The following is a 12,577-nucleotide window of genomic DNA, read 5'->3' on the forward strand; positions in this document are numbered from 1 at the left end:
CCCCAGGCCCTATGACTTTTGACTCTTCAGGCTAGGAGAAGCTCTATCAGAGCTTTTTAGTGTGTAGGCTGTGCAATGCTTTGGGGAAACTGCTCTTCTAGTCAAAGTGTTGTGGATTGCTCTTTTAAATTGTCTCTATTTGTTTACCCTCAGCCTCATTGTACTGTACTCTGGAATTCTTATAAATATCCTTGTAATTACTGTGGTAACTGGTTAATCTGAAACCTAAGGATTCTATGATTTTTAAAAATTAAATTGATAAAGTGGCTTCTTCCAAAATACATAGTATTGATTACTTTTTTTGTGTCCAAAATGCAATACATCAGTTAAAGAATCTTCATGTTAAATCCTGGCATTTATAGACAAAAAGGCAGTTCCTGCTCTGTCACAACAATTCTACGGGTTCGTCGGTCAGCTATTTTAAGACAAAATTTTTCAGAAGTTAATTCTTAATCAATAAGGTGTATGACATTTTCCCCTCTAGGTGGCAGTATTACCTTATCATTGCATTTAACTAATTCATATAAGAAAATGTTTATAAAAATATTCTGGTACTACATAGGGTGTTTAACTTAAACTGATTATAAATAAAACAATTATTCTAATTAAAGCTCAAGATACAGATGATACCCACTGTAAATTACAGCTAACTTAACATACCATTATTATAATATTAACAGTTTAAAGCAGAAATGTTTAATTATTTTCTTGAAGAAGGTTTTATTGGTGAAAACAATTTACATTTTATAAACAAAATTGTAATCAAGTGAAGGGAGAACTAGGGGAACGTGTTTCTATTTGAAAGTGATTGCCTTAGAAATACAACAAAGACCAGTTTAGAATAATTTGGGTCTACACCAATTGAAGAAAAGCAAAATGACATGTCCTTTCAGAGTTCAACCTGTGCCTTGTTCAACCTGTACCTAGCAAAGTAGGTTTAATTCAAAAAGAGTTAATGACATGATTAGCATGATGTGAATGATTAGCAGCAGGTTGCAGGTAAGCCCATAACTGTGAAAATCAATGTAATTGGAGTCATTATAGGAAAGTGCTTATTTCTGCTCTTACAATAAAAAAGAATCACCTGGTCACAGTTGATTTCAGTGTACCTTATTCAATAAAATATGTTCACCTTACTCTACAAGAAAAATCAAGATTAAATGAGGAGCAATTTAGGAAGTAGTCTATCTTGGATAATTATTTTTTTTATCTACAAACTGATATTTTTATTTCTTAGTTATTTGAAAGCAAATTTGAGGGGGCTAAGTAATTGGGATTGTTATTAATGAACTTTCAGAACTGCTAAGACACTCTAAATGCTTTGTGGAATCAGGGAAGCTCTGTGACTCTAAATGACCCCTAGGCTTAGATTTAAAATACGGTGAGGTTGTTATATTCGCCAAATCCTATTTGGCCTGTCTTGTGATTTCATGTTGTGCAAACTTGGAGTTAACCTGAGACAGAGCACTTTTTATATTTGTTAGCCAAGTATATATTTTAAACTGAGCTTTTTGTCCAAGGCTTCATATTAGTGTTTGGAATAACTTTAATTTTTAAAATGGCTAATGAAATAAGAATTGGAAACTATCTAGAATTTTTTTCATATATTTATTAGACATTTAAATTGCCTTTTGTGTGAAATGCCTGTCTTCTGGCATTTTTTTTCTCATTTCTGTTGCTTGTTTTATCCTTTAAAATTAATTTGTGCAAGCTTTTTAATACATTTGGTTCATTAGTTCTTTGTTGGTCATAAGTGTTGCAAACATTTCCCCTATATCTACTGTTTGTACTTTGCTTTTTTATGGAGTCATATACATCATCAGCAGGTACAGTTGTGCAGGTTGTGCAGTTTCTAGGCTTGTACTGTCCACATTATAGCCATTATATATTTGTTATAACACTTTTATGGCAGAGACAATAAAGTATCTTGGAGAAGAGGCCCCTTTAAAATGTTTTCATGAATGCCTGTTTGGGTTAACCATGACCTTGCTTTGCCATACATAAATTTTTATTTTTATTTAGTTGCATCTGTAGATCTATTTTTAAAGGCTCTCCTAATTTTTTCCCAAATTTTCTTCTCATTGTTTTGCTTTTTATTTTTTAATTTAGCTCTCTAGTCAAGCTAAGATTTAGTTTGTAAATGGTGTGAGGTAGGGGTTAATATATGTTTTCTTCCAAATGGATAGCTAATCAGGCCAGCATTCTTTATTGGGTAGTAAAATAGCCTCACCTCACTGAACTGAAAGGTCACTTGGATTAAAAATTAAATTTCTTGAACATTTGTATCTATTTCTGGCCTCTCTATTCTGCTGCCCTGATGTATTTTTTATTCACTTACCAATAGCATACTGCTTTGATTACAGTATCCTCAAAGTAAGTTTGAGTATTTTTTTTGCTTGTTATTCTTCTTTTAAAATTTTTATTGGCATGGGTGCTTTCTCTACATTTAAAACATTCATTCTTATTGATCAAGAAATACATTTTTGTTTCCTTCAAACCTTGTACATTTTTTAGTTTATCATATTAAAAGCCTCAGCATGTTAAGCCAAATTCCAAAGTTTCAAATCTGCTATCTATAATTTATACTTGATTATATCAATTCTGAGCCCTGATGATTCATGTTGACATTCTAAAATACCTCCATTTTACTACACATAGAAATCCATTTTTTTTTAGATAAAATAACTTAAGATATGAAAAATATTGAGAAGGTTTTACCTATTCTCAAAGCATACAAAAAAATGTATAATTACTTTCTATTTGCAAGGTACCTTCACCTAATTATCTTGAATCCCCTCAACATACCTTGAGATGATCCTTATTGTTATTCTTTTTAATTTACAAACTGAAACCTTAAACAAGTTGTTTAACCTCTTTAGCTTCAGTTGCCTACCTATAAAATTAGGGATAATAATTCTTTTTTTTTTTTTCCTTTTTTCAGTTTTAGAGAGAGAGGAGAAAGAGAGAGAGAGAGAAGGGGAGGGAGGAGCAGGAAGCATCAACTCCCATAGGTGCCTTGAAACCTCAGTGTTCCAGGTCTATGCTTTATCCACTGCACCACCACAGGTCAGGCAGGGGTGATAATTCTTAGTGGTTTGCTTTAAATATTTAGTGAGATAATATACATAGAGTCCCGCCTGACCAGGTGGTGGCGCAGTGGATTGAGCGTTGGACTGGGATGCGGAGGACCCAGGTTCGAGACCCCGAGGTCACCAGCTTGAACCCAAGGTCGCTGGCTCCAGCAAGGGGTTGCTTGGTCTGCTGAAGGCCCGCGGTCAAGGCACATATGAGAAAGCAATCAATGAACAACTAAGGTGTTGCAACGTGCAATGAAAAACTAATGATTGATGCTTCTCATCTCTCTCCGTTCCTGTCTGTCTGTCCCTGTCTATCCCTCTCTCTGACTCACTCTCTGTCTCTGTAAAAAAAAAAAAAATTAAAAAAAAAATATATATATAGTCCCAATCAAATGTCTAATATAGTGGTCAACATATAGTAGTGACTATTTAATTATTACAATTATTTTCCTAAATCACATTGGTAGCAACCAGGCTGGCTGAATGTGGAGTGTCCAGCCAATTCCTTGTTGTTCTCATGTCACCGTGATTTTTTTTTGGGGGGGGGGCTCCATGAAGCAGATGTTTATTAAACGGTATATAAATAAGAATTTAGAATTACAGCTTATAAAGTTATCCAATTTACCTGTGGACAGTGAGGGTATTTGTGAAAATCATATTTAGTACCCTTTTTGTTTATCTCTTCTTTATCACATGCTACATTTTTATTGCTTTCTTCCATTTCTCTTCTTATTGGATGAAACCTAATTTAAAAATACATAATGACTTGATCTCTTTTCAGTGGTTTTACCTGACAGGCGATGGGGTCGGTGCCCGCACAGGTCTGACCGGGGAAGGGGAGTGTCTGATCGGCGATGGGGACTGTTGTCGAGCCAACTGCGCTTTTGCAGCTATGGATGGTGGGGTGGGAGACCTTGACTTCGGCTTAGGAGGTATCCTGGGAGGTGTTTTATGTGGCAGCTGTTGCCCCGTGGCACCATCTATGACCATCTCAACTGTTGCAATTGATCTGGCATCAAAGTGGGCTTCAATCTTCTGTAAAAGATTAGAACAAAGCCCAGGATGAGGAGGAAGTTGTGAAACCACAGTCTGAAAGGCTTGCACGCCGACAGAATAGAAACATACCTTTTCAATTCGGGTTTGTCTTGTTTCTGAAATCTGAGCAGTCGAAATAATTGTCTTTGTCTTTTTAGCGGGTACTACTTCTTCACCTGAAGGAAGGGAAAGACGCATAGTCAGGAGGGGATGCCATGTCTCATTTTTAAAGGGATTGTGTTCATTCTGACTACAGAATCAATAAGATTTTTGAGGTGTCCCAATGGAGGTAAATGCAGAAGGTTTTGGATTTTTGTATGAATGTCCATTAGGTTTAAAAAATAAAAAATGATCATTATTAGATAAGAATTTACCTATAACCATTTTAAAATGTTTCATTATTTCCCAATAACTTGAAAACCTAGATGACAACTGAAGTACTTTCCAGCTTCTAATGAGTTAATAACCATAGATGGCTTCAACCAATCTGAGCTCCTGCTGAGAATCTCAGAGACTTTTCAAGGGTATTGAAAATCTAGCCTTAATTTCAGGACTTAGAAGAGAGGTGGGTGGCCCTAAGCCCCACTTTTTCCTAAATCAGCCCTCCCCCCTTCTCCCTATTCCTCAGCCTCCAGCACGTGCCTTGAACCAGCAATTCGGCAGTCGAAGTAGCTCTTCCAACGCTATTGGTGGCATTTACTGAATAGGTTCCGGAATCTTCCGGGTACGCTTCCGTAATCAGTAAGCTGTAGAGGTCGCCTTCTTGTGAAATTTGGAAATCATGGGAGCTCTGGATTTCGGCTCCATCCCGGTAGAACTTCACCACAGGTGTAGGGATTCCAGTCACTTTCACTTGGAGTCTCACTTGGCTTCCTTGTCTCACAGTCATGCTCTGCAGTCGTTGAACAAAGTTGGGTGGCGCTGTTTCTGCTGCAGGGGGAAGAGAAGGAAATTAAAACTGCCAGCCTGGGTGCTTCCAAAAGGCTATTTTTAAGCAATCACAGCTCTGCTTCCAAAACCAGGCAGTGATTCGCTAAACCAAACATCCTTGGCTGTCCTTGAGCCCAGCTTATTCAGCAGATGACAGCAAGAATGGAGCCAGGAGATGACAGGAGGCAATCCTGCCACCATATTTTATTTCATTTGCTTTGTTTTGTTTAGCAGTTCTAGACCACCACATTTAAAGAAAAAAAAAAAGTTTCATTTTGTTTAGTAATGAAAAAGCCTAGATCTTGTTATAACATTTCTAGAGACTCTATCTGGCACTTCCAGCCTCACATCTCACACTATATTAACATGTTAAGGAAACTTCATATGTCAGTAAGTTGCAGTAAAATGAATTCCAATTGGAAGGTTGGTCTGAAGGGTGCACCTGGGACTCATGGGATCATTATATTTTAATGCAATTTTAAAAACTCTAAATTGTCTCCAACTTAATCACTATTCAAATTACCCAAATATTTACTTGCATTCCAAATGTTCAAATAATGACATTATTTAATGTTAGCTATGCTACAGAAAGGGGATTTTTACTGCTGTTAATGATGTTAAAATAAATATTTTATGGAATAAATGTGAAGGGCTAATGGGATAAATTTTGATATGTTTTTGAGTAATAAACAACAGCAGATGCTGTCAACCCTGTGCATTTTCCATTTCTGAATTTTCTGGGTACATGTTAAAGTTCATACCTGATGTTACCTGATGTGTCTTCTGTTTAGGTCAGTGAGAGCCCTATACTTACTTGAACAGAGCTAACAGTATAGCTTATTGTATAAACATATACACTATTATGCAGTTCACGAAAGATATTGTTATGTAATGAGTCAAGTCATGCAACGTTCCGCGTAATAATTCTTATCAGGAAGTAAAGAACGGAGAAAATAACAGTGGCCATGGTGACAACTTTTCTGGGGAAACTGCATCATGCATTTGAATAATAAACAAGCATTTGTCATTTTCTGTGCATGTTTACTGTGGAATATTCTTAAAAATGGAAAATAAATGGAGATTATTAAACTTTATAGCCCAGAGCAGTGTTTCTTAATGAGTGGTTTGTGGTCTATTTGCATTATAATCATGCTTGTTAAAAGTGAATTCCTAGAGATATATGTACTGTATTTCCCCATGTATAAGATACACCCTTTTACGAAAAATTTGGGGTCTAAAAACTGGGTGCGTCTTATACAGTGGTTGCAGGTATTTTTACTTGCATTTCCCATTTGTTTATGCTTGTTTTTACGCTCACTGTTGAAGACAGTGATTCGTCATCAGACACAGATGAGGACAAGTGGATGGAAGTTCTGACAGTGATGAGGAGTTGTATGAATTTTATGATGAATAAAGCTTGAGTTCAATAACTTTATGTAATACTTTTTTTTTCTTCAGATTTTGGGCCCCCAAATTAAAGCGTGTCTTATACATGGGAGTGTTTACTTATTTAGTAGGTTTAAAAACAAGGCTCTAAGCCATTCTGTTTCCTCAGAAATGTAATTGTTAATATTTCCTTAATATACTTTTGAGTGTTTAATTCAGTGTGTGTATAGAGAAACTGATTCTCAGCTACATTTGTGCTGTATTTTGAGAGGAAAATTAAATTCCACAAGGCAAACAGCTTTGCTCTCAATTCAGTCTCCGGTGGGCCCTTCTGGAGGCTGGGACGCAGGTACTTGTGCTCATTAGCTCTTGTGGATGCCCTCCCCCACCCCCGTCTTGGAGATGCCCTGTGGGGTGCAGGGGTCAGAGGACAGGCAGGTCCCCTCCAGCCTACCTGTCACGAGAAGCTCAGCAGTACTAGTCGCTTGTCCAGATCCATTGGTGGCTCTCAGGGAGTATCGTCCACTGTTGGCTTTAGTCACGGCGGGGATCATCAGTCTAGCGCGGCCATCGCTAAAGGAGATCTGCACGCCGGGCAGAGTGGAAGTAGAAATTGCCTGGCCATCCCGAAACCAGCTCACCTCAGGAACTGGAAAACCTGCAGCGCAGAGACAAGTCACCTTTATGTTAGAGCGGGGCACTGCAGTCTTCCGCTCTGGCCTGTTAAGTGCACTTGTCCTAAGCCCTGAAAGCTATCCAGAGCGCAACGCTATTTGACGGCAGAACACCAGACAGTCGCACAATTAAAGTGTAAACTTGCAGACCAGTAGGAAAGGCTGTGCGTTCATGTGAAGCCAGTTCCTTCATTTTACAGGGAGGAAACTGAGGCCTAAGGAGGGGCAATGTGTTTTCCAAGGTCCTTTGTTTATCAGTGGCACATAGAGGATGAGAATTTCTGTCTCCTGCCCTCCTGCCGGGGCAATTGAATAGACATCATTAAAGTCATGAAAGGAATTTATAAAAGTGAAGAGCCATGGAAAATGAAATAAAATATGACTATTGTTGTTTTTGAAAATAAGTGAACAGCATAAGCAGCAAAGGGATCTAAAAGTTCTGCCGAACAAGCCCGAAAGGACCCGCTTGTCTCCCTCCTGTCTAGACCAGGGCACTGTCTTCTTAAACTCTTTTGCCTTTCAAAAGTGCAATCAGTAAAAACACCACACCTGGAGAGGCAGGTTCTCACATAATAAGACAATGCCGCACCTAGTCTTTCAGAACACAGACAGCTGGAGTTGCAGGTAGAAAAATCAACTTCTCTTCACCTGCCCTCCATAAACTGTGGGGCTCAGAACCACATACATGTGGTTTGGTGTTTCAAATGTGTTAAAACCGTGCAGGCAGAAGGCATGCAGCAAATTCAGAGCACAGGTGGTTTTGCCTTGTCACCAAGGCTGATGGCCAAACCTTCCACCGAGGAGGTGAAGATCACCAAGGAATGTCCTTACATTAGCCAGTCTCCCATTAGGGACAAAGGAATCGTTTATTTGACTAATTCATGGGTATAAAGTATCTTCAGTGGTGCTTTTCTAAGAATTTATTAGCACGTAGTGTGAAGGAATAAGAAGCTACAAAGAAGCCAAATTCCACTACTTGACAATCAGGCAAAAATCCCACTGAAGCCACATGTGTTCTGCTCAGATAAAAAAGGACTGAGCCTTACAACATAAATAAGTGAATTATTTGGGAGCCTGGCAGAGTTTATCTTGAATGAGGAGAATTGATTTGGTGGCTATATACATATACAGTAGAAAATGAAGAATAATATATCTGTGCAATGCAAAATGAAGTGTTACCTAATGATGAACAAGATTGGTACATAAAATAGAAAATGGAAAGAGAAATAAAAAGGAAATCTTATTTGATGTCTTTATTATAAGCCATAAAATAAGTGGGACAATATACTTATGAAGGTATATCAAGCATGATTTTCAATTAAAACCCATATAATTTTATATGACCGGTTATAAAATTGCAACAGATAATACTAATTAAATAATTGTGAGATTATTTACAATATAGTTTGTAGATCATCCCCATTTTTACACAAGATGCTATCATAAATCATGCATTTAATGAAACTATTCCTAAACTGAGCTATGAAGAAAAAGAAGGAAAAACAAAAACAGAAGAACTTCCTTTTAAATGAAATTTCATGATCATTATTTGCTTCTCTTTGATATATAGACCATAGTAGCGTATATTATTTTTTGTTGTCATTTCAAAATGATCGGAAAATCCTTTAACTCACTAGAATCACTTAATAAAAATAGAAAATAAAAGAATTTTAAAAACTTACAGATACAGACAACAGTGTAGCAGGGGTCCCCAAACTACAGCCCGCGGGCCGCATGCGGCCCCCTGAGGCCATTTATCTGGCCCCTGCCGCACTTCTGGAAGGGGCACCTCTTTCATTGGTGGTAAGTGAGAGGAGCATAGTTCCCATTGAAATACTGGTCAGTTTGTTGATTTAAATTTACTTGTTCTTTATTTTAAATATTGTATTTGTTCCTGTTTTGTTTTTTTACTTTAAGGTATGTGCAGTGTTCATAGGGATTTGGTCATAGTTTTTTTTTTTATAGTCCGGCCCTTCAACGGTCTGAGGGACAGTGAACTGGCCCCCTGTGTAAAAAGTTTGGGGACCCCTGGTGTAGGGACTGCAGAGGGAAAGGGGGTGGGGAAGGTGGAGGTAGATAGAGGAGGATAGCATGTGATGGAGGGAGACTTGACTTGGAGCAGGGAACACACAGTGCAAATTCAGATGATGTGTTGTAGAACTGTACACCTGAAACCTGTATACTTTTATTAACCAATGTCACCCCAATAAATTCAAAACATTTTTTTAAAAAGAATAAAATCATTAGGACTTAGCTCACCACTGAAAGTTCTGCTTCTGAGAAAAATCAGCTGTATTGTAATTTTCTATATAAAACAACAAAGGTTCAGACACACACACTGGTCAGCCACAGGTTGTGGCTGGCCACCCAGCAGCTCTGTGGCTGGACCCTCTTAGGCTTGAGTTCTTGGCTTCTAGTCTGGCTCTGCCGCTGAACCCAAAAATAGAATGGCCAAATCTGGTCCTACTTAACAGCTGGATTCTGACAGCAATTTTAATCCAATGCTAATTATTTTGCTTTGTAGAATTATAAATATGAATAAAACATTTCAAACCAGTATGTGGTAACGTTTTGTCAGCACTCAGTATATTCTTCCTTATAATGATCCTTCCACAGAGTTGGACCGATTTCACAAAGTGGAAGCCTGCCTTGAGTTTGATATGGAAGGAGGCGGAAAAAACAAGGAAAGTGGTGATGTGTGAGCTTACCACTAACATGAGCCTCAAAGGTTGCGGTACTACCCTCCAGTACCACAATGCTTTGTAACGGCTGCTTAAACGTCGGTGCTTGGGTCGTCATCTTTCCAGGCACTCTGAAAATGAAGAGACAGTAAATTAGAATGCCACAGCTAAGGGCTACTCTGGAACTACTGAGACACACATTTTCCAAACAGCGTGCTCTATTACCATCTGTGGGACTAGTGTGATTGATGGGTGGGACTACTCCTTTGTGGCTTGAATTTGAACACTCAGCCTCTGAGTTTACTCGAAGCTTAACATAGTAGCGAGTGTAAGAGGCTATGGGAAAAAATGTAGGCAAGCAGAGCAGGGAATGTACCCTAGTGGTCAACGATGGAAATACAGGTTTATCAAAGTGAAATCTGGATCAGAGTGGAGATAAAAGGGAAGCTGGAGTAAGAGGGTGGGAATGGGGGGTTGGAAGTAGTGAAGAATAATGAAAGAGATGTGAGGAAGTGTAAAACAACTATTTGCACCTGTTCAATGTTTAAAACACAATTGGTAAAAAAATTTTCTTTAATCCCAATGTTTTTCACACACTGTAGCTATATAAAGTTGACATACATTCAGCCAGTTTTATTTTAAGTAATTTGGGTGATTACTTAAATCCTCAGTGAAACTAACTGAACCTTAGTTTGAACCTTAAAATTTCTTCCCTTAAAAAGTTTTGACAAACCTTATAAAATTGCAAACCTACTTTCTATTTCTTAGTATTTTTTCAAATTGTACGTGCTCCATAAATGTTGCTAGTACTGGAGTAAATTTTCAGAAAAATTTAAATTTAAGTTAGGAGGCTGAATTTTATTATATGTCTGAAAGAAAATCACTAACTTGAGTTGTTAATGAGGATCAATAACACAAACTCTAAAAATTAAAGGCTAGTGTGAAATGTAGATGAAGTAAAAAATGTTTTATAACATAAATATTCAAAATTAGAAAAATGAATATGAAAGTTGCAGTAAGTCTTTTTGTTAAGTGGAAGAAAGTACTTTATCAATTTCAGAAAGATTATGTGAAAAATTTTCTGATGCATAAATACTTTATTATTCAATGTGACTATTCCACTATTCTCTTACAAAAGCAGGTTCTCAATTGTCAGTTGCTTCATTACTATTTTTCATAACATTCTATGTTCACTGCACGTTTACAGAGCAATAATCTTTCTGGTAATAATTCTGTACCTTTTTTAAAAATTTGGTGCCTTATTGTAACTTTTAACTTAGTTAAAAAGAAAACAAGCCAGTAGTCTCAGAGACAATAAATTTTATATTTGGAAAATTCAGGTAATATCTAAACAATTTTTGTGAAACTTTTGTCAAGAACTCCTTATTGTAGCATATTATATTTAGGATAAATTGCATTTTGTATAACTTTTCCTGTTAGCAAACTAGTGCATCTTCTTAAAATAGCTGTATTATTTTACCTTATTTATGCATTTATAGTAATTTGCAATTACTAATTTAATTGCAGGAAGATGAGAAATTACAGTGTACTTAGGAATACAAAGTCTCTAAAACATTATTTCTTACCCTTCTTAGTATCAGCATTTACCACATATCGTATAATTTGATTGTGAGTTCAATTAAAATACATAATGAGATTCTGAGTAGTTCAGAAAACAATTATATAGATTTCTCCCCCAAATTTCTAACTTTATTGCAATTAATGGCCTAAATTGGTCTTTTCTTCCTATTGTCTCGGTGAAGTTTGTTGCTTTAGTACTTGTTCTTCAGAGGCCTTTGTCTAATTAGGGCAGAAGGTATGCATCTAAAATGTCAGACGCCCAAAATAAACTCTCCTGCGTTGACTGACAGCAGGCAAGTGTTCTGTCACTGTCCTGCAGCCGATAGCTCAGCAGTTGATTCCCTTAAAAAGTCATCAGGGTGTAGCTGATACCACACACATTTTATCAGAGCTATTCTTGGTGTGTCTCACTTTGTCACTGAGTATTATAACCTTGAACATTTCCAACAGACAAAAGAAGTCTATAAAAGAAACAAACATTTCGGCCATCATTTTGGACCTCAACTTGAACAATTTTAGAACATTAGGTGCATTTAAGTAACGCGAGTCATTGACTGTGCTGATATGCTAAAGCATTCAACTTCATAAAGAAAAATGTTCATGTTATTTTTAAACAGAATTTAATAAGCAGATTCAAATAATGGATCAGCACCAGCAATGAGTAATTAGACAAACGTCTTCACATAGGCGTTAGCACACAAAGATAAGCAGGAACTGGAAATCAATTAGAAAGGGACTCGACCATTAAAAAAAAGGAAAGATGTTGCTCACCTGATTTCTCAAGAGTGCCCAAAAAGAGTGGGACTAAGCCCAAGGTTGCTTCTGAAACGACGTCCTATCTAGAGTTGGTTTGTTCGACCATCTCTGACATGAATCGGTGAGCCTCTAAACCTAAAAACAAAACTACACAGTCAAGACTGTGTAGTTTTGCTTTTCTATGCAATCCCTACACCCGAGGCGAGGCTGGGAATGCACGACTGCTCAAGAGGCAGGGTCTGGCCTGGCCCTTATATTTGCCAGATCTGCTGACAGCCCCACATGCTGCGGCTGGGCCCTGGGTGATTGGCTCTCCTAGGGAGGCATGATGGGAGAGGGACCTATTTGGTGTGTCACATACCACCTGTTTCCCTGATTGACAGTGCTAAATTTAGCACCCCAGAAGAGGCTTTACCAAGGAAATAGAACCATGTTTAAAGAATAACTGTGCTGAGGC

General features: G+C 37.5%; 1 protein-coding gene across 1 annotated transcript in view; it reads right to left on the reverse strand.

Annotated features, from left to right (window-relative positions):
- Positions 1-12,330, reverse strand: part of TTN (titin) — a 284,284-nt gene extending 271,954 nt beyond the window's left edge. Inside the window, exons 1-6 of the mRNA XM_066346291.1 lie at positions 12,136-12,330; positions 9,811-9,914; positions 6,883-7,086; positions 4,755-5,042; positions 4,203-4,288; positions 3,868-4,112 (exon numbers count right to left, since the gene is read on the reverse strand). Coding sequence (XP_066202388.1) covers positions 3,868-4,112; positions 4,203-4,288; positions 4,755-5,042; positions 6,883-7,086; positions 9,811-9,901 — 914 coding nt within the window. The 5' untranslated portion in view covers positions 9,902-9,914; positions 12,136-12,330. The remainder of the gene's footprint in view (positions 1-3,867; positions 4,113-4,202; positions 4,289-4,754; positions 5,043-6,882; positions 7,087-9,810; positions 9,915-12,135) is intronic.
- Positions 12,331-12,577: the final 247 nt, after the last annotated feature.

Source organism: Saccopteryx leptura, chromosome 7 (assembly GCF_036850995.1).
Source record: "Saccopteryx leptura isolate mSacLep1 chromosome 7, mSacLep1_pri_phased_curated, whole genome shotgun sequence".
Classification (NCBI taxonomy): Eukaryota; Metazoa; Chordata; class Mammalia; order Chiroptera; family Emballonuridae; genus Saccopteryx; species Saccopteryx leptura.